The sequence below is a fragment of the Asterias rubens genome, chromosome 8 (assembly GCF_902459465.1).
Source record: "Asterias rubens chromosome 8, eAstRub1.3, whole genome shotgun sequence".
In the NCBI taxonomy this organism is placed as follows: domain Eukaryota; kingdom Metazoa; phylum Echinodermata; class Asteroidea; order Forcipulatida; family Asteriidae; genus Asterias; species Asterias rubens.
Window position 1 is genome coordinate 14,202,373 of NC_047069.1, and position 23,891 is coordinate 14,226,263.

A 23,891-nucleotide genomic window follows, 5' to 3' on the forward strand; every position below is an offset into this window, starting at 1 on the left:
ATCGAGCTGTATTGGATTTCATGGACACATCTTGCCATAATTACCCGACTACGGGTTTGGTTGTCTCTGGGTGCCGTTAATGAGAGAAAGCCAACACCAAGTGCAGTATGCATAATATATCCGCTAGTATTCTAAAAAAATAAAAGTGACATTTGCTAATAATAGTATACACCTGTTAAAGTGTTAGTGGAATATTCTCTTCGGAGTGTGGTTGTTTTCCGTAAACGTTTGGCTGCTAATTAAAATATTGTCTCTAAAAACTAAAAACTGGTTATGTAATTTGGTTCATCAGCAGTTTCTAACCAAGAATAATTGTAGTATATAATGCAACCACGCTATGCATAAAATTGGTATACTGGTGTATACACTGGGTCAGACCCAATTCTGGATGAGTGTGGCCTGGAATTTGTGTCAACATGATCCAGAAATTGGTCCAAACTGACGACGCAGAATTCAAGCTAAAATCCCTTTTAATTTTTTTTTTACTGGTTGTCAGCCTGACCCAGAAATGGGTCTGGGCCCCTGTCCGGGATCTCGTGATTTGTTTTAGTGCATGATAACCTATGAGTGCATCTATGCACAGCACATCTAAGTGCATCTATAGACCAATGTACAGTTTAATGTTCTTTGTGGAATGTAATAATTTTGCCAACGTTTCTTCCAGGAAACATTCAACAGCTAATTAAAATTCCATTTGCAGAAATATGTTGGCTTGTAACTATCTTCATCAGCTGTTTGCAACTGAGATGAATCTGAACACAAATACTTTATTCCACGTAGTGACCGTATGGTGTACAGGGTGGCTCTTGTCATGTGTACCATGTCACCCGTGTAGTTGGCTTTCATTGGCACGAAAACCTCGACCCAAAAGGAAAACAAAACATACAATTACTGAAATCATTTTTCGCACGTCGAGCTTCTGCATGTCCTTTAACATATCGAATTCTGTATCAGTACCAAGGCCGTAGTAACACAATTGTGAAAAAAAATTCAGTCATTAAAATAAATTTGTTGGGTCTGCATGCTTTGTAATGAAAATCCTTTTCGTACAGTAAAAAAAAGGATAACCAATGTATGTAATTTTAAACAAAACTGAGTCCATGGTGGGCTTCATCGAGTGCAGAAGCGTATTATAAACCTGGTTGGAGAAGAGTTAGGAACTACACTGCAACCCCTTTCTCACCGAAGGTCTGTAGCCAGCCTTTGCCTGTTTTACAGATATTTCCATGGTAAATGTTCCACCAGTCTATCCAACCTTGTTCCTCCTGTCAGGGTGTTTGAGCGCGAGACCAGGCTTTCTGCTTGTTCTCATCCTTAGTACTGTGGCTGTGCGGAGATGTAGAACAAAGAGCTACTCCAGTAGCTTTTTCCCTCGTACTGCATCTCTTTGGAACTCCTTGCCTGGTGCATGTTCCCCTTCATCCTATGATCTTCCATCTTTTAAGAGGAATGTCAATTCCTACCTTCAGCTCCACTGAGTTTCTGCATGTCTATGTTTTCTTCCTTGTAGCCCTTAACCTAGAGTGGCCTTTAGCTTTGTTTTGGGCGACTTGCATAACAAAATAATAAAAAAACCGTTATACTTTGATGAACTCTATTTTCTAACTTCATAATTTTACTTTTTCATATTTTCTAAATCTTGTGGGCACAATTCTGCAAAATAGCATTACGTCGACAGGAAAGTGCAAGTGAAATTTCGTCGTGTCACACACAATATTGCAACCATAATGCAATACCTGTATACATCATTTTTTATGCCAAGTTTATCGCACTACATAATGAAAACCAAATGCATTACCTGTAACAGCAGTATTTTGATGCCAAGTTTCCCCGCTTTGTTTATTTTTTTGATATTGGCGTCGAAGAAATTTTCAAGACGTCAGAAAGGTGCTTCTAAACATCCTTGTCAGTGTCTCCTATATTTGAAATCTTACACCAGGTTTGGCTGCCGGAGATATTTTTCTGTCTCGAGCGAAGATGGACATGAAGTATCAGGACATTGTTCACTATACATGGTATCTCCAAAAACGGGCACGGGCGTCAATGCAGGCTGTACGTCAAACTCTTGACACGTAACACCACGCCATAAGGCATAAAGGGAACCATTTTTATGTCTAGGTTTTCGTTTTGTTTATATGGAAGGTTTATTTTTCACGGTAGTATTATTTGCAAATTATTGTTGCCAATTGAAAAAGATTGGACAAGGCGTGAATACTAATCAAGAAATTATGACATTTCACCCCCAAGGGACTCTTTCTGCTTACAGACTTATAATTTAAAAACGCTAATCACAAAACCTAATCTACTTTAAGCGACAACTCATTAAGTGCAATCACCAGGAAATTTTAATTTATGCAAGGTTATTATTTTAATTGCTCTACCTATAGGTCAATTCGTACCAGATCTGTGTTTACTTTCAACGCTACTGCTCTGTCAACGTTGAAGCTATCTTGTGCATTTTTACCCAAGTGCCAAATTGAGTGCACTCTGCACGCTAAAAACTGATCTGGATTCCAGGTCCTAGTGGGCCTGACCTTTTTCTTGGTCAAGCTGACCTGGAACATGGTAACGTAATCTAACACGGATTCTGCGTCAGTGTGACCCATATCTGGTCACTATAACACGGATTCCTGGTCATACTGACCCAGAAACGAGTCATATCACCTGGATACTGAAAAAGTCCCATGGGACCTGGTAATTTTTTACCCGGTATTTTTAAAGCTTTACAAACATACAATTTAGTATTTTGGTACGACACTCATGGATATAATGTAAATGCTTTAACACATGTCTGAATGTCCGACTACTAGTAACATAACGTGTCTGTACCATAACATTGAGTTAGGCCCGACTATTATTGTAGACAGAAGCTGAGCATTTAGGGAACATTGGTTGTTGTTTTTTGGCCAAAATTATACTAAGAGCAATCAATAATACCATAGCAACAGTTCATGTTAGCCTACACTACAGTTGTTGTATTGTATGTTGAACTGCATCGAATACCACTCCATCAAACCCACAAATTCAAATAATAATTGCAAATATTTCATCGATGCATGAGGCGAACATTATTGTTCGAATAGTTCATTATAATCAAATGTTCACACATTTGGAATAATTCAATTGATTGCTGCTTTATATTGTATTGCATTATTTTATGCACGTCAATAGCTGCCCTTGCTGATGTATTGATCATTTTATCAACACGTCACTTGGCTAACGTACAATGTCCTTGTCGGATCCCATAACATCGGTTGAACGAACCCTGGTTTCAGTCGCCTGTTATTCATGAAGTCATCAGTCCAATTCCAAAGGTATGTGTGTTGTTCTAATTGATGAGTACCGTAGTTGTGGACCAAGAATAGATCGTTGTGGGACATGCCTGTTCACTTGTAAACTTAGAATCGATCAACGCTGTAAAACAATGGTTGCCCAAAGTATGACAAAAAAGCACAACTTTCAATCAAATTGACCAGGTAAGCATTTCGTAAAGCATTATTGCATAGCAAAATATCTGAACTGAATATTTTTCGTACATACTGAATGCTAGTATTGAGTACTAGCAAATGTAGATCGTTTAGTAGCAACTGATACAATTTGGGTAACATTTTGCTCTGCTATACAAGGGAAATTGTTGACACATTTCCTATAAGAAATTATTAAAGGCAGTGGACACTATTGGTAATTGTCAAAGACTAGCCTTCACAGTTGGTGTATCTCAACATATGCATAAGATAACAAACCTGTGAAAATTTGAGCTCAATCGGTCATCGAACTTGCAAGATAATAATGAAAGAAAAAAACACCCTTGTCACACGAAGTTGTGTGCGTTTAGATGGTCGATTTCGAGACCTCAAGTTCTAAATCTGAGGTCTCGAAATCAAATTCGTGAAAAATTACTTCTTTCTCAAAAACTACGGCACTTCAGAGGGAGCCGTTTCTCACAATGTTTATACCATCAATCTCTCCCCATTACTTGTCACCAAGAAAGGTTTAATGCGAATAATTATTTTGAGTAATTACCAATAGTGTCCACTGCCTTTAATGCTTTGTTTCGACGATATATGCAGAGCATTGTGTTGTTATTAATATGGCCTATTTTATAACTCGGTTTAAATCGTACAATATAGCTTTTAAAACACACTATATCAACAACCTGAAATTTTAATTACCGGCTAGAAATACTCTTGGCAAAATGATTATTGACAGATACCCGTTTGTGTACCACCTAAACATAGCCAAGACCTAAAATGCACCCCACGGCGTACCGACACACGTGCATTTTTATTAATTTTAAATCATTGATTCATGGACTCATCTAAACCTCATGATCGAACGGCAACTGCTTGATATGAAGAGTAATTACGACAGAGACCAGACCAGACTTGCCGGACCAGACTCGATTAAGCTTGCCATCATTAATGCAGTGAGCTCATTGGTAGCATACCATGATAGGAGTGGAAGATTTTGCAGGACTTGCTTGATTGTGTGCACAGCAACCGTTGTACACTAATATACATGATTTTTTGTGTGAGGTACTTGTGTTAGTCTTTCAGTTTAATAATGCCTTGAGTGATTGTATGCTATTTGGGAACCATTAGACAATTACGTATACACTAATGAGTGCCGTAAGTTTGCAGTAGCTATCATTGTAACGTTTCCGCACAAGGCCTACAACCAGATTTCCTTGAATTCATTGCCATTTTTGATTTCTCAAAATGTATTAACGTTCTAATTTTACGTCATGAAACCAGCATTGAACTAGTTGTCTCTGTGTTGCATTCAGGATAATAAACATGGTTTTACCCCACATACACCGATGTGTACGAGCACGATATAAGCAGTACTTTCCCGAGTTCTGTGAAAAATAACACTAAAAAATTACAAACCCCAAAGCCCCTCCCACATGGTGACCCACCCCAGCTCTCCAATGAAATCCATATAGTCATCCCGCATGAGAGTAATTACAACCAGACCTGACTGAAATGAGCTGATGGAGATACCCATCCTTCCTACCGACTGAAACCAGCAATAAACCAGTTTCCATGGTGTGTCCCCTTACTAAACAAACCCAAAGCCCCCATGACCCATCACCTCAAATCTCTCCCATGAAATCCATATTTGGTCATCCCGGATGAGAGTAATTACAACAGATACCAGACCTGACTGAAATGAGCTGAAGGAGATACCCATCCTCTACCGACTGCTCCAGGATAATCTACACACAAGATTCCCCATTGCACTTTTCCCTCCTCATCCCTTGTCATTGATGCATCGTCCAGGCATCCCCATCTCTAACAATTCGAAGGTCGGCCCCTGGTATTTCAAAGCATTTACCGCATATTAATGGCCAGCAATTCTTCATCAACCCGGCGTACGAGTCTTCTTTTTTTCCTGTTCAATATCATCACCTTGCTACCGACAGATGTTTTCGTCGTGTAAAGAAGAAGTTCTTATAATTAAGAAGACCCTTGAAGTGATGTCTGTGAGGATATAAATAGTACATATAACAAACGGGGATGATGTTCACAGCCTTTATGTGTTTGATCCAGTTTCCGAGTGTATGGTTGTAGAGCTGCAGGATCTTTGCGTGTGCAGTTTGTTAGTTAATATTGTACTCTTTTGACGAAGGCTGTATTACAGTACAGTGTATCGTGAAAAGTGCATGGTCACTTTTGTTTCCATTTATACCAAATCGTCGATGCACCGGTTTCTTTGTTTCCTTTTTCAGACAGTCAAACATAATTTTCCAAATGCAAGATACCAATTCAAACAATTCAAGACATTTTTACATTTAGGGTATCTCCGGGCGTATCTTGAAAGTTTACCAAAGGACCTTCAGAAGAATTTACGTTATCTTAAGCCGCCATCTTAGAGGTAAAACTATGATGAAACAATTAAATGGAAAATGGACATCTTACAGGCAGGCCACATGATGAGCCAATGAGCAAACCTCGTTTGATCTCTATAGCCGACGGCACCTCTTATGACGTCATGTACATAAAGTCTATCAGTGGAAAGTTATTGTTATCTGGTTCTTTATGTAACCCGATCCGCAAAAAGGACTTAATAAATATTGCGTTGATGAATGAAAAATTTATGCGAATGGTTTCTGCATTCAGTGCTTTCATGGTCCTGTCCACAGGTGCCTCGCCGCGGGCGGGGTTCGAATCCATAATGTTAAAAGAAAAAAATGTATCGTATACCAGTATATGTTAAATCATAAATGTTTTCAAAGTAATACAAACATGTTTTGCTTTGACGGTTTGTTTTGTTTGTGTTTTTCAATTTTTGACTATTTATCTTCTTACATTTCTTCTCTTTGATTTGTTGGTTTGTTGAGTATTCAGATAAATTTCATAAAAAATGTACATATTTTTCTGTAGTGTTTTTTGTTCTTCATGTGAACACTTCAATATTACCTGACTACTTTTATTCACAGTTGTGTAACTGTGTATTGAAAAATAAGCCAAAATGAATGAATGAATTAATAAAAATGTAACCCAAAACTCCACTATAATATTTCGTAACAACGAGTCAAAATTTGTCAATTGGTAAATTATTTCATTGAATGGGGAGGTTTCGACCTTACTTCTTTGTATGTAAACCATGCGATTGGCGAGTACATAATTACAAGTCCGTGGCCGGAATGATCGTGTATTGTTATCATTCAAACCACTTTATCAAATTGCAGAATAATGATCACAGTTTGAACAGGCAACATTGCTTGTCTTACTCTTAATGTAATTTTAATTACTCCACTATAGTACGTCATATCGATTATTACGCTGGAGAACATTTTAGTCAATTAGGTTTTCTCAGCGGGTTCCCAGCATGGTTTCAATAAGCTGATGTGTGATAATTATTATATGGTATAGTTAATATCACTATCTCATGTTGTGCGTGCATGTGTACGTGTGTGTCAGTCACTAGAGTCAAAATATAATCCCATAAAAAATACATGTTAGATGGATAACCCACTAAAGTATTTTTATTTATTTTATTCTTAATTAATGTTTAATTATTCTTAATTATATAAACGTAAGGAAATTCATTTCAAGTTTGCATAAATTCATAATTTCAAATATTTTGGAGATAAAATCGCCCTTGCAATTGACATGATCAAATTGCTTCTTTGAACTCGTCTGTTTCTGTCGATTTTGTTTCATCTAAATTCATAAATCGACACCAACGTTATCAACAGATAAAAATTGAGAAGGTTTTTTTTATTTTTTTTTATTTTTTAAAATCACCTTCTTTTGAATCAAACATTATTTTGAAGCCATTATACACTTTCGTTACAGAAAAAAAGTTCACAGATTTACAAATAACTTACAGGGTTTACAGAAGGTAATGGTAAAATACTTCTCTTGAAATATTGTTCCATGAAATGCTTTACTTTTTGAGAAAACATTAAAACAATATAAATTCTCGATAGCGAGAATTACGGATTTATTTTAAACACATGTCATGACACGGCGAAACGCGCGGTAACAAGAGTGGGTTTTTCCGTTATTTTCTCCCGGCTCCGATTACCGATTGAGCCTAAATTTTCACAGGTTTGTTATTTTATATATAATTTGTGACACACGAAGTGTGGGACTTGGACAATACTGTTTACCGAAAGTGTATAATTGCTTTAAGTGTTAGAGACTTTAAAAAAATAATGCTCTTTATTTCACTATATAAGGTAAATATATTTAGGAAATATTTCAATCAAAAAGTCGGACAAGTTTACAACAATTTGGCTGAAAAGCTACAACGCCGGTACAATTATTATACAATTGTGAAATTGCATGTTATTGTGTTATTAGTAATGTTAATAACCTGAAATATTAAGTTCCTATCTAAAAAAAACAGTGACAATTTTCCATACTATTGAAGAAAATAAAAAGGCCTGAATTATGCTTTCATTGTTTCTAACCACTTATGACGTCATCGTGACGGGTGGAATTCAAGGTCGGTGCCTAAATTACCCCGCGTGGCCATCCATAAAACTCAGGCGTAATTGCCTCTGTCCTTTGCTAATCACATCATAAAATTAAACCTAGACGCCATGATTAAAAACAACAAAACAAAAACATCTCATAATGCTCAGTGGAGAAGAGTGAATCCAGTCATGATGACTGTAGTCCAGGGATTGATATAGTTTAACTGTAGTGAAGTCTGGAATCTGCCTCAGTCATTTCCGTTAAAATGGCTCCCTAAGTCCTTATTGTATCAAGTTCTGTTATAATAAGTAATGGATTGATGATTTGTTGATGGGTATAATTTTCTGTTAAAAATATTTGTGGTTTTGCATGTAAAATGCTTTGAAGCTTTGAGATTGTCTCGTTTTATCATGCCTATTCATGTATATTACAAATACTCGAACAGAAGCTTGTCGAAACGTCAAGTTATCAGAGTGGTTCTTGCAGGAACCGATTCCTTTATATTACGGTTCCTGTGAAGGAACTGAGAGATAGTGAGACAACCCATCCATGATTATGGTCAGCAATTGGCCTTCAGTCATCACACGAGACAACTTTTACAGGCAAGTTTGAGGCAAGCAACTGCAGCGCATGCTACAGCAGGAACACATGGGTAGCACATGAGTAATTTTCCAAACAATGTCTTACGATCCCTAACAAAACAAATACATAAGGGCTTGATAGCTAAGTTGGTAGAGGTCCAAGTCCTTCTCAAGTCATTTTTTTTTCAACTCACAACATAGGCCCTAAATATGTATTGGGGTGGGAGGGGGGGGGGTCCCTGTTCAAATTACTTAGCCGTAGTATTATTGAAGTCACTGTGTGAAATTTTCACTGTTATGAATCGTGTTCACTTCAGTGAGGTCAGTGACATATCTCGCCGCGTTGCATCCCCAAGTGTTTTGACGAAAATGAGTTTTCTAAAATGACTTCGACCCATTATATATTTCCCCATTATATTAAAAGGTCCCCACTTAAAGGCAGTAGACACTATTGGTAGTTACTCAAAATAATTATCAGCATAAAACCTTACTTGGTAACAAGTAATGGGGAGAGGTTGATAGTATAAAACTTTGTGTGAGAAACGGCTCCCTCTGAAGTGACGTAGTTTTCGAGAAAGAAGTAATTTTCCACGAGTTTGATTTCGAGACCTCAGAATGTGAGGTCTCGAAATCAAGCATCTGAAAGCAGACAACTTCGTGTGACAAGGGTGTTTTTTCTTTCATTATTATCTCGCCACTACGATGACCAACTGAGCTCAAATTTTCACAGGTTTGTTATTTTATGCGTATGTTGAGATACACCAGGTGAGAAGACTGGTCTTTGACAATTACCAAAGGTGTCCAGTGTCTTTAAGACGCACTCATCATTACAATCACGAAATGGGACTTGACATAAATTTACCAGCGCAATGCATTACGCTTGCCAGGGCGTGTAATCATTATACAACAAGGTGTGATGTGAAATTTCCCCGCGGATTTTACACGTTTTAAATTTACATGCAAATCAGAGAGGTTTATACTTGAAATCGTTTTGTTTCCCGTCGATCAGACTCGTCAAAAATATGTATATAGATTTGTCATTCGTGCGTGACACGATTGTTTTAATTGTTTTACCACTGCTTAGTATATCATCACGGTTCAAGGATAAGGAGATATTTATGCACTTTCGTTATAAAAGGCAGTGGACACTATTGGTAATTGTCAAAGACTAGCCTTCACAGTTGGTGTATTTCAACATAAGAATAAAATCACAAACCTGTGAAAATTTAAGCTCAATCGGTCATCGAACTTGCGAGATAATAATGGGAAAAAAACACCATTGTCACACGAAGTTGTGTGCGTTTAGATGGTTGATTTCGAGACCTCAAGTTCTAAATCTGAGGTCTCGAAATCAAATTGGTGGAAAACTACGTCTTTCTCTAAAACTATGGCACTTTAGAGGGAGCTGTTTCTCACAATGTTTTATACCATCAACCTCTCCCCATTACTTGTCACCAAGTAAGGTTGTTATGCCAATAATCATTTTGAGTAATTTCCAATAGTGTCCACTGCCTTTAAATAAAGTCAGTATGAATTCAATATTCAAAAGTGATTTATATCAACATCGTAATGTAGTTCATATAATATGACAGATTTATATCATCAGTAACTGTAACTCATTTCACAAGACTTCGTGACAGTGACATCATCTTGTTTGATCCCTGTCAATAGTCTCTTGCGTGAATCTCTCGTAATCGAACATTTTTAGGACCACTTTGGTCCCATTGCTTTAACGTGTGAATGAAACTCGCGCACTTTAGTGGGTCCTAATGATCGAACTCGCGCGAGACTTGCAAAGTCTGTGCAAATGCATATCGGTCAAACTGAGGCCAGATGCGGCAATGGTCTGGTTCCCCTTCTAAGAGTAACAAAACTGAACTTAAGATCATATAATATGAAAATAGGGAAACTCGACAAAGATGGCGGTGGGATGACATAGTGCCAAACCTAGTGTAGATGAACTCGAACTACTTCTCTTGAGGAAGACATTTTGATGTTGAGGTCGACTTTCCCTTTAAATGTAACATATCCACGCCAATTATGACCTCTCACCTACATCCCATTGCAAAATTACATCTGTTCATTTCAGATATACTGACTATATAACCCGAAGCGAGTATAACTCACCACCGAGGATCATAGCTGGGAAATAATGCATTGTGTCAGGGGAAAGACGATCTCCGGTTGAGCTACCTAATTGCCTATTGACTGTATAGGGCTGCCTAATTAAAAATTATGGCGGGAAAAAATTATGTCTGTGGTTAGACTACCCGCCAAATATATATAACTGAATACAAGTCAAGCATAATGGGAGGGTTTTATTGGCGTCCGTGTTCCTAAGGGGCCTGCATAATTGATGGTGAATGTTTCTTTATGGAAAGTTGACCTTGGTGGTTATTTCAATTCATTGCATGGAAATGAGTTTTCCCACATAAAAGTAGATTTATAAAGATTATGTTTAGGCCCCTAGTTACAAAAGCAGTGAAAGCCGCAGGCTCTCATTTTTTTTCTTTTCACTAGGTTGGTGGCAATACAAGGATAGAATCAGAAATTCAATTTCTCTGTTTTACGTTAATTTTGCATTTTAAAATAAATTATTTATATTTACATCAATAGAGCTAGCAGAGTAACAATTTGCGTTTCAGAAATTGTTGGAAAATACAATAATTGGCTTTCCAAACAATTATTGTGTGCCTCGGATCCTCATAAGAACAGTCAAAAACATAGTTGTTTGACCAAATCTCCCCCAGGAGATCCCGGTATACCGTCTGAAATATAACTCATTGCCAAAGCTCCCCCTGACTTTTAAGTCTCGGATTCTCATATATCGCCACATCAGGTCTCAAATGCGTATAAACATCACTACATTCTGCAAAACATACCCACAAAACAGACAACATAATTAGAAATGCAGAATTGTAAAAAAATCAACAGAAATTTTTTGAATTTTCTATATAAATCCATGTATACACCCTACTACATAATCGATGATTTCTGGCCATAGATAATTAACCAATTTGTTTCCTAACTCATTCTCCATTATTTTTGTATGACTGTGTTCAGATCCAACACGTTACGGTGCAGGAGCATGCCCACCACATAACCCAAACAATGATATATAACATATACAGCAGTTACACGAATCAAACAAAATGTCTATATCAATGTAACACCCTACTACATAATTGATGGTTTTCGGTCAAAGGTTACAAACCCTTAACTCATTCCTCAATTAGTTTTGATGACTGTATTCACAACCAACACGTTACATAGAACCGTCAATCACTGGATGCTGAAAACCAATTAGAGAAGAATGTCACAACTTCCCTCGACATGAAGCCGTCGCGAGGCTCAAGTTTCACGGCCATCACTCATGTTTCATTCTTTATTTAAGACATCTACTGTGGTAATCAAAAATCCACATACTGTATGGTTTCAAGTTGGCAAAGCTGCGTGGTATACTAAAAAGACTGAATTTCTATGAAAATTCGTGGGTGGAATAAACCAAAAAAACGGTACTCGAATCTCAGTGTATAAGACATCGACTGTAATAAACAATCCACATACAGTTCAAGTAGTTTGGTTTCAAGTTTGGTGATGCTTAGTTCGACGCAATGTAATGCCACAGCATAACCTCCTTGTTCCGAGAAATCAGAAGAAATATGCTCCCATCATACAATAAACGGAATCACAAACAAAAGTATACAAAAATAGAACTTAGCAACGTGATAGGAAAGCAGGAGGAAAGTGATGAATGAAGGGACTGTGTTGTTTGGAACTCATTCTGAAGCACACGTGGAGCATGAACTGTTAAAAGAAGGGACAGATTGCCTTCGAATTGGGCTCTCCTTTGGACGCATTTGGGCTATGAAAAGCGTTTGTTGTTAAATGAATATGACTGGCAAGATGTTTTAAAAATAGAATGTAACGATTCATACTGTTATCTTCGAAATTGTAAGGTTGTCCTTTTTACCTCGTGTTAACGAACGTTTAAAAATTAACAAGGTCCATAATTTTATGGAATCTACATTTGGTTCCGTAAAATGGCGAAACATGTTAGTTCACGATGTCAAGGGAAAACCTAACAAATTAGAGGGTTGGGGAAACATTATATTTAACCTTTAAAACTGATTTCCAACCATACTCATTTAGTAACAAACGCTTTTCAAAGTGCTCAATTCGAAGGCAATGTGTACACTAGAAATTGCAGATAAGCAATCCCATCTGATCTTTAGTGATGTGCAAGCCAATGGAGGGTAGTGGCTACATTTTGTTGACGATTATGAGCATAATACCATTAATATAATAAATAGGGTAGATGGCCTTAGCTTTCGATCCAAACCGGACCTTCTTCAGAGGCATAAAACAAGTACAAACAAATACATATCCATTTATAGAAAAAGAGAGGGGGAAAGGGATTAAGGGAAGGATCCAGAAAGAAGCGGGAAAATAACAGCCAATCAAAGTTTCTATTTCAGAAACAATTGGTGTCATAATATGATATAATACCATTATCAGGCATATTTTCAAATTATTTCCTCATCATTTTCATTTGATACTAGACAAATAATCCTGTACAATTTTGGTAAGGTTCTATAGTGGCTGGTGCGATATAGGTTTCCAGTGCAGTATAGTGCTGGTTGCAATAAAAACAAACTTAATATATATCGTGCCTTAAGGTGAAGCAGAGCATGTCAGCGCATATATAACAAATAATCAGTTTTGCATGGGTTCTTGATAGTTGGGTCAGGGCACAGATGTATTCCTAATTTCAAAATTCATGCCATCGTGAAAAGACATTTTTGGAATATTGAGTACCGTTTCCCAATTAAGAAAATAAATTAGTGTATACTCATATTATGCGAAATGTGACAGTCCACTTCGCTCGTCATGTCGTCGCGAGTTCTGAAGCAAATTGTGAAATAGCGAAATCTGAATCTGAATATTGACACCATTGGTGTTGTATATAGATACCAAGAAGGGACTCAAAAACTTCATAACAATGGTGTTGAAATAAATAAAAAATAGGCCAAAACGTATACAACACCTATTGACCCCTTGCACACGCGTCACACGCGGCGACTGATGCCACGCTCACCATGTTGGTGGGCAGTTAGGTTTACGTGTATTAACGCCGCGTCGCCTAAAATACACACTTCACTGCATAACGCACGGCATAGAGTTATTATAATATGAAAACGCACAGTGAAATTGCCCACCAGATTGGCGCATTCAAGATTTTCTGATGATGACGTCAGGTGAAATGGGTCAATTGTGTACATTTTAACACTGCGGTTTTTGCAGTGTAATTCTGTCATTACCCTACTCATGTAGCATAAATGTGTTCGTCCCGATTCATACTTTTCGTGGAATTGATAGTGTGGGGATGGCCTCATCCTGTCTAATTGTACACCTAAAAGATTTCTAACCGTAATATTTGCCAATGTTATAATACATATTTTCCTAATTTAAACTAAGTATTCGGTCTTACAGTCTACATAGTAAGTATATCATTCGTTAGAACATCTAATGATCTAAATTACTGATGTTTTAAAGTTGTTGTGATTGCATTTTGAGCCTTTTCTCCCAACCTTATGTAGGCCATATTATGTAATGGTGACACCTACTAATTTATACTTTAAAACAGCATAATTCGATTGTGTTTTCAAAATGTATGCAGTTTAAAATATAATTACCCATTTCAACAACCAACAATTTTATACACAAATCCGAATCAAATTTACGTCTAGTACCTCGCCGTCGCAACCGAAGCGTGTGCCCACATATGGCGTAATGGGTAAACCAAATCATGCATTTGTTCAGGATGATCGTATCCTTGATACATATGTGTTTACCAGACTCGTGTATGTACCGCTTGACTGCCGATCATTCTCGTAACCTCTAGGCTTGGAGTTGGTTATTTGTTTTTAACACTGTGACTAATGTAAATAATATACCAGCCTGGTGATGAGTGAAGACACAAACTCGCTTACAATCTGTGCGTGTTTGTTTATTTTATCATTTATATATTATTTTATTAAAGGTATGGTATATATATGTTGTCTTCTATATACCTCGGTGTATTAATTAATACAACGGTGTTAATAATAATATCAGATGTGCGATGAGTGTAGACACAAACTCACTTAAAATCTGTGCTTGCTTTTTACCATGTCTGTTTATTTTATCATACTAGTTTTATACAAGGCTGTGGACAATATTGGTAATTACTCAAAGATTATTAGCATAAAACCTTACTTGGTAACGAGTAATCGGGAGCTGTTGATAGTACAAAACATTTTAGTTTTATTGTGACATCTCAATTTATACAGGAATAAAACAAACGAACGGTTCCAAAAACCAAAGGTATACGTTGCTTTTAAATGTAGGAGTAACGCTCGACATTGTATTTAGAGGTTGTGATATATGTTTGGCAGAAATCTGTGTTGTCTTCTGTATACCTCGGTATATTTAAAACATCAGTGTCATAGTTTCAGCTTCTATTTTTGCATTCGTAAATAAAGAATGCATTACCGCAGACTTGAAACACTACTTTCCTCTCCCCGCTGATGCCAGCCTTATCTTTATGCATCGTCTTGCCTCCTCCGTGACAGAGAAGAAGACTCCTCCAGGCCTTCAAGACACCGATACGACGAAGTCGACTCTCAAGGTTGCAATTTTAAACCATCTGTTCCCCGGTGATGATACCGTTTTGGTTTCTTTAAGATTCAGTCTACCCTCTGGCTTTCTCTCACACACTCTTAAGAGATCACTATTTTCCCTCGCCCATGAGCCCAGGCTTCCTCGACACCGTCTTTAAAGGCACTTGGCAGCTTTGGTAATTGTCAAAGTACGAGTTTTCTCACTTTTACTTGGTGTATCCCAACATATGCATAAAATAACAAACCTTTGAAAATTTTGTCTGAATTGGTCATCGAAGTTCCAAGAGAATTATTAAAGAAAAAGCACCATAAGTTAAATGCCTAAAAAGGGCTTTAGCCCTGAAAATCTTTCAATACTTGAGTTAGAAATTACCTCTTTCTCAAAAACTACGTTTTATACTACCAACAGCTCTCCATTGCTCGTATACCAATTCAGTTTAATGCTGACAATTATTTTGAGTAATTACCAATAGTGTGAAGTGCCTTTAAAGGCATTGGACACTATTGGTGTTAGCATAAAAACTGACTTGGTTTACGAGCAATGGGTAGCTGTTGGTAGTATAAAACTTCTTATGTGAGAACGGATTCCTTTGTAAAACAGTTTTCAAGAAAGAGGTAATTTTTCACTCAAATAACAAAACAACTTCAGCTGAAGTCTATAATTATACATCTGAAAGCACACCAATTTGTGCATCAATGGTGTTTTTTTATTTCATTATTCTCTTGCATCTTCGATGACAAATTGAGTCGCAATTTCCACAGCCTTTTTGTTATGTTATGCATTTGTTGGGATACACCCAGTGAGAACACTGGTCTTTGACAACATCAACAATAGTGTACAGTGCCTTTAAGTCAAACACCGGGATGGGTGATACACCGTTGCTCGTTTGATACTCTTCAACATCTGCATTTTGCATGAGGCACTTGACTTCTTCTGCAGCGCGTTACCCGATCATCTTCGTCCAGCTCGTGCAGTTACTTGTTTCGTTATATCTTTTCTTGCCTGTGAGTGTGTAGCTCGTAAGACGTATATACTCTGAGGAAATTAAGACATTTAGGATCCTCCGGAAGTTTGAAAGACGGGGAAGGAGGAGGGGAGATGCAGGGAGCATTAATGAGAGAAATGATGAGGATTGGATGAGACTAATAAAGAAGGGGAAAGGAAGGCGAGCACATTTTTAGATCTGTGGTGCTGTCCTGGCGGGAATACCACGCTTAACCAAGGATACCACGCATAAACGGAGATACCACGCACTAAACAGTGATACCACGCACTAAACAGGGATACCACGCTTAACCAAGGATACCACGCTCTAACGGGGACACCACGCTTAACCAGGGATACCACGCTCAACCAGGGATACCGCTTACAAACGGAGATACCAAACAGGGAAATATTCCCCCAGACGATCTTGACAAGTTTGACAGTTTGACAGACATGTAAGAGACATCGGAGGAGTGTAACGATTGACTCACCTTGCAAGCCGTCATACTGCCATATATCCCACCATCCTAGACCAGATTGACCTGTCAATAAATACAACAGAAAGTTAAGCAAATTAAAGCTGAAAGGTTCTGAAGTATAACATGACAAACTATTCCGTAAAACAAATGTGGGAGTTAACGTCTTTATCTGATAACGTCAGTGAAAAAAAAATCGTTTTAAAAGGCACAAACGGAGCCATGATTGGAAACAATATTGATATGATTAACAACGCAAGTTATCAGACCGAAAATATAACCATATATTCATTTTTAATGGCATTATTATTCACGTCAACAGTGACCCAAATCATTGAGAACCAATATTGTTATAAAGCCGATTTCTATTTGCTTTGAGGCAGTTACATTCAAAATTAACGTATATTTTTGTTTACGTGTGTACTTATGGCTGGCCCTATCCAATTGGTGAAGCATTTTTCTGCTATTCTGTAAGTATATGAAAACTGGCCCTTGTTCGTAAAAAAAAAAGTTTCTATAAAAAAACTGTTCCCGTTTACCGATTCGGTTTATTATGCCACCACCTGTAGGTCATGAAATAAAACAATGTGTAATTTAAAAGCTACTGAGTTCCTATGAAGAGATTTTGCTTATTTTATTCAAACATCTATAAATGGCGTTAGACCCTATACAAACACTTATTAAAACATCTGACATTTTGTTTTGTTAAAAGGAAAGGGTCAAATTATTTAACTGTTAAAATTAATCTAAGTATCCCTGAGACTGGCATTCTGTTGGTATGGAACACATCTGTCAGCAATAGTGTATGCATTTGTCGGTAGTAACAGTGGATACCACCTGTAGGTCATGAAATAAAACAATGTGTAATTTAAAAGCTACTGAGTTCCTATGAAGAGATTTTGCTTATTTTATTCAAACATCTATAAATGGCGTTAGACCCTATACAAACACTTATTAAAACATCTGACATTTTGTTTTGTTAAAAGGAAAGGGTCAAATTATTTAACTGTTAAAATTAATCTAAGTATCCCTGAGACTGGCATTCTGTTGGTATGGAACACATCTGTCAGCAATAGTGTATGCATTTGTCGGTAGTAACAGTGGATACCAGACGGAAATACCGAGTAGAAGAATTAAAGGTGTCGTGGCTGAAAATTACCCGTTTTGTTTAGCTAGAAGATTATTGGCATTAATCGAGTAGTACAAAACAAATCCCAAATATTAAAATAATTCGGATGTCATAAACTATCGAGTTCCAGTAGGAAGAATTAAGAGGAATTTTATACGAGACAATCATCCATAAAAGCCATTATACAAAAGAAACATTTTCTTTTAAATTTCGCATTTTGTTTTGGAACGAAATGGTCAAATTATTTTACACGGGGGGTAGAACACTAATTAAAGTGATCCGGGGGCTCACATTCTGTGGATACATAATGACTAGAATAAATATTGTCGTCTAGTAACTGAATCACTTTAATTTCTTGATTTGTGTAATTCATAATCATAGACGTTAAACCAATGTTTGTATGAGAGAGATTGGCTGTTACCAGTATTGTGTTTTTATCCCTTTGTTGGAGTTTGCTGAGTTCCCTTCATGAGAAGATTAACCCAAACAAACAAACAAACAAACAAACAAACAAACAATCAAACAAACATAAAATGCATTTTGCAGTTTGCATTTATCGGAATATCAAATCGAATGAATAATTGCATCGGGGCATTGATCGGGGAAAATAAATTATCCATTTTGTATGATCTGTGAAATCGCTAGGCGTAATTGAAGTAGTGAATATCAATTACTCCGAATATGTTGTTTATTTAGAAATACCTCTACTCATCCGAGTTTGAACTTTATCTTCTTTTGAATTAACTGGGGAAGTGTCGCGCGTATTCAAACATTTGAGAAAAGTGTTTGAGTGTGTTTCCTTACACTATTGGTAATTGTCAAAGACCAGTCTTCTCACTTGGTGTATATCAACATATGCATACAATAACAAACCTGTGAACATTTGAGCTCAATCGATCATCGAAGATGCGAGATCATAATGAAAGTAAAAACACCCTTGTCACAAAAGTTGTGTGCTTTCAGATGCTTGATCTCGACACCTCAAATTCTAAATCTGAGGTCTCGAAATCAAATTCGTGGAAAATTACTTCTTTCTCGAAAACTACGTTACTTCAGAGGGAGCTGTTTCTCACAATGTTTTATACTATCAACCTCTCCCCATTACTCGTTACCAAGAAAGGTTTTATGCTAAACATTATTTGGAGTAATTACCAATAGTGTCCACTGTCTTTAATCACTACCTTCAGGAAACCGATAACAGTAATATTTTTCATTTGGGGAATTCTAATGACTGGGGATGGAAGGTTCTTTACTACAGGGACAAAGGAAAGAACAAAATATGTCTCCGCAGGGAGGTAAAAACAAATGTTTAGACGGGACCCAGGTGGTCCCAAAGGTGCTCGAATAGGTCTATTGAATCCAGGATAAGTAATTTGATGCTTTTCACAAATTGCGAAAGAAATGTGACATCATTACACACGATACATGCAGCGCTATACACACGTTTAAATTGAAAACCCTCCACTTTTTGTTTTGATGGCATGTTTTATAAACAATTGAAGGTTGGGGAAAAAATCCTGAAGACCATTGGTACAACCGGATTTTTGATGCAACACTGACATTGCATCTACATCATAATTAAGTTGTAAACAGCAATTCAATTTTTAAAGTCTTGTTACGAAGCTATAGGCTTATACCCCACGACAAATAATATCATGGGGTATTGGTCTTATACCAGAACGATTAGAATAATATTATCATGGGTTGTTGGTTTAGCTATACAACGATCATCTATGTGAAGACATTTCATCCTTCCAGCTCGACGGAGCTCTGTAATAGAAACGACAAAATCCAGGACTAATTCAATTTTCCATCTTAATCAAATAATCCAAACGTTGAGATCATATACTCTGTGCCTTCCTATACGGGTCCCCTCTGGCCACAACGACTTTATGATTGGATGATGATCTTAAGCAAGGATTTGCTGGGGAAATAATTATGTTTACTTTTCAGCTTACATCCTCTTTGATTTCTGTGTATTTCCCTCTTTGTTTTTTTTTTATATCTTTTGCTCCTAAAGCATTGTTCTTTATTTGAACTCGATTCTCCACGAGTGAAGAAATGTCACTGGGTCCGGTACTGTATAAAGAAATATTTAAACTGATAATTATGTAGATTAATACTATTTAGATAAATAGTTTTTTATTTTATTTCTGTTTTGAGTTTTTTATATGAAATACGTTAAATTGTGGCAATTCCCTGTGGGGAATTTTTTTATTCAACAACTCCTCACTTTAATCACATGAATACTTGGAAAGCCATTGCATTTAAACAAAATATAAAGTTGATCGATATAAAAATACAGGGTTAACCTTGACCCAATTATTTAACGGATTTCTGTGTTAAATTTCACAGTAGAATCATCTATAATGGAGATGTACATGTACTTTTCCTAAGCACAATGGCGTTTTAAATCAGTTTTGAATAGTGCAAGGCGTGGTCTGTTTTTGTGGCCAGTCATAACCGAACAATATTTTTCACCAGTAAAATTTCCTCGAGTTCATTTTCAAGAATTTAAATGTTTATACTCCATACTGCCGTTGTTGAGGCCAAACCTGAGTTTACATCGTATTCACATTGACTATCTTTTACATTGTCAATGTTTGATTATTTATTTTCCAATGTTTTCGTTTGTCCCTCTGCCATACGACTTAATTTTATTTTGTGCAGGCTCATTGAACCAATGCCATATTAAATCGGCGTGAAATGAGTTGTAAGATATAAGCTGTGATTATCGCCAGCCACTTCCCTATTTCATTTATAAAGGCCCAAGCATCTAACCCTGCGGAGCCACGCATGATATCACAGCACTCAATCTGAACTGACTGCTAAGCCTAGATCCCATAGATATTATACAGTCTACTACTCATTAAATCCACTCTATGATGAAGGAAATATAGTGCTATAGTTATATTCAACGCATAGCTTGGAGCCCCAGTCTCGAATCTTGAAGGGGGGCTCAGGCAGCCGGTGGAACGTTGACAGAAACGAACCGGTCCCCCGTTTAATTTTGGTGATTTTTTTCACGGCACTAGAGGCTGTTTTTCATATTGCGCGTCGGTGTGTTAAAATAGCCATGGGTGTTGGCTGGAGATTCCGATGGTTATTACAAGTCAATCCGGTCTAATGTGTTTTCCATGCTGCACAACGGGACTGTGTTTGATTAAGGGTTTTTTCAGAGGGGGCGTGGGGCACACTCCTCTGTGTTTTGTTAATGAAATTGATGGAGATTTACACGAGCATAAACTTTCAAAGATGACAGTTAGGGCGAGTGTGGAGCAGTTGGGGGAATGGAGTTTATAATAATCACCTATAGTTGGTTTGGGTTTATTTTCTTATGTAGGATCTTGTTTTGGAGAATGACTGTATTTGCCCGTGTCGTAGAACAGGCATCTTGAATTGGGGCTGACATCAAAACATAGCCAGGTTCCTATATTTTGTGTACTGAACTGACAGCATTATAAGTTGCCTGTACATGGAAACATCACCAAGATGGCAGACAGTTTTACATTTTGTGTGTATAGTTTCGCCAGTTTGTACGTGTAGTTAGACCTATAGCCCTTTCCAATTCAAACATATTCGTCATGATGATAGGTCGTGCACTTTTGTTTGCGATTTAGTTACGGCAACAAGCCCGAGGGTGCCAACAGAGGGCGCTTTGACTGATGAATTATAATATCTGTTGGATGGTTTTCGTGCAAATTCGTTCCAAGATTACCTTTATCGATCTTGATATGACACTCGATCCTGGAAGAGCTCTTAAGAATCTTACGTATTGTCGTGATCTTTTCGCACCGTAATGGCCTAATAGACTTGTATCATGACGTCACTATGTCGGGTACCCTGTGTAATGTGTACTACAGCAAAGGTAAATACCGATTTTGAGTATAAACAAAGAGTACTAACTATTTTGCCCCAGCATCGATTTAGTTACATTGATTTGAACGGTAGTAAATCAAGACAGCTGAGATCTGCACATTTAAAAATACATGATTTGTCCACAAGTAAACCTGCGAAAACAAAATATTGTAGAATTATGTTTGTTGTGCTGTTGTTGCACAACCATACTTCACTGAGATTTGTCTGATGTGTCAATGTAATAATTAAATTCTTAAAGGCAATGCTTGCCTCCCTCTTGAAAGGAAAGAAAATCTGACATAAACAAAAATCAAGAGGTTGATTTTTCAAGACGATTTCGTCTCAGAATAGAAGGAAATAGTTCTCAGAAACAAATTGATATACAACTTAATGACAAACTAGTCTTGGATTACTTTTCATAAAATCACCAGCATTGTAAAGAATCCTCAATTTTCATTCAGAGTTTAGGGCACATGACATGACAAGCAACATCTTTTCTTCAAGCAATTTCATTCTTGGGGCACAAGATAAACTAGGTTTCCATTCAGGGCGGTTTGGATGAATGTATTCATTCCATTCCAAACAAGCCACGATCCAGCTTTTACAACTTATTATCTGACCCACGTTTTTTGTTCACAAAACAAGCAATTTAGGCTCTCTCTCCTTTAGCCGTGGTTTCATCGTCATGTACCCCCTTCAGCCAATCGACCGTACATGCCCACCCGTAGACCTATTTTTAAAAATAAGCTCCACACTGTTATTTCTGACAACACTTATTCGAGCCAGTAGAGACGGTTCATCGGACATAACATCAACTTACCTGCACACTCTGAGAGTATGACGAGAACGATAAGGAGAGCAGGGAGGAGGAAAGAGGTAGTCCCAACGGGCATCATCTTGTAAGGAGCACGAAGATGGTACACACTGAATGAAGCTACAGCACTCCGGACTCGGGAAAAAAAACTACGAGAAATCAGATCGGACCGCGTCCAGGCCCTCAAATCAACCCGTCGATTACGCGCCGATGGCCCTCAGACAAGGGAACACTAAACCCCCTCCTAGCCACGCACCAACAAGAAGGTGATTCAGAAGATGGTTGAAGATCCAGATCAGATTACCGAAGGATTAAGGGATGCTGTCCAAGATGACACCGCGGAGGAGTAATTGACAGGGGAAGATCTCCCACGGAGGTTTACTAAATGGGTGTGATAAATCGTGTGGAACTAGCGAGCTCCGTCCAAGACTGTGTTTAATATTCTGTAGACTGAACTTCCAGGACGTGAATCCAAAATGATGCTACTGATGATCGTGGTAATGATGATGATGATGGTGATGAGATGGGTTAGAGAGGGTCAAGCAACTCGACGTGCTCCGGTTAAGACGATGATTAGCTGATAATAACTCAAATCAATTATCACTAGATGATCACAGTCATCTATTCAGCATATAGCTCCTTCCTAGAGATCTAATACGTGATGCCTCGTTCTGTCTTTCCCTCCCGAGTCACACACTGAGCAGTTCGCGTTAAAGGGCAAACGAGAAGCCCCCGATTGTTTTGCCCCCTGACGACTGTTTCCTAAAGCTCCGGATATAAACCCGAGATGATGCGTTTATCACGAGTGAGCAAGCGACCATGTGCTACGAAGTTGCTGTGGTCTCAACAAACATGACTCCAGGCAGTATTTTAGACCCCCGAGTCCATTGTGGGGTTCCTGTGTGAACCAGCTTGACTGTTCAACGGGTGCATCGGTGCAGATGACAGGGCTCCTTCAATCAGCTGGTCTGATCGCTCGCCGTATACTTCATTATCCAATAATTCATCAACATTTAAAAGGTGATTCCGTGGGTGATACAACTCACACAGTGTGATAGACGCATGTAGGCCTGCACCAACCAACACAACACCACAATACTGAATGAGCGAGTGAGCTGTTCGCATCACAATTTTATCACTGCACTCAGTAATCATTTCATTTTCATAAAGAGCGAGAGCGCCTGCGCAGCTCTCAAGTCCAGCCCACGGATTGTGGTGAATGGAACTAGAAAGCGAACAGCCCAGAGGCTCCGTGGTCCCGCTATTGACGGACTCACACGGCCCCCGTACGGATCGATCAATCCACGGGCTCATTCCATCACTGAGCCTACCGGAATCAAATACGGAGCGGTGTTATATGCGCTCTGCGATAGAGCTAATTTGAATTTTACCACGGAGCGGATATTTGTGTTCGGAATTGATTTTTGACAATAGGCTTTGAAAGAGAAATTAAAT

The 23,891-nt window shown here is 37.8% G+C and overlaps 1 protein-coding gene across 1 annotated transcript in view; it reads right to left on the reverse strand.

The window, feature by feature from the left end:
- The window catches only part of LOC117293515 (carbonic anhydrase-related protein 10-like), a 59,557-nt gene extending 35,984 nt beyond the window's left edge, over positions 1-23,573 (reverse strand). The window contains exons 1-2 of the mRNA XM_033775863.1: positions 22,443-23,573; positions 16,651-16,701 (exon numbers count right to left, since the gene is read on the reverse strand). Coding sequence (XP_033631754.1) covers positions 16,651-16,701; positions 22,443-22,518 — 127 coding nt within the window. The 5' untranslated portion in view covers positions 22,519-23,573. The remainder of the gene's footprint in view (positions 1-16,650; positions 16,702-22,442) is intronic.
- Positions 23,574-23,891: the final 318 nt, after the last annotated feature.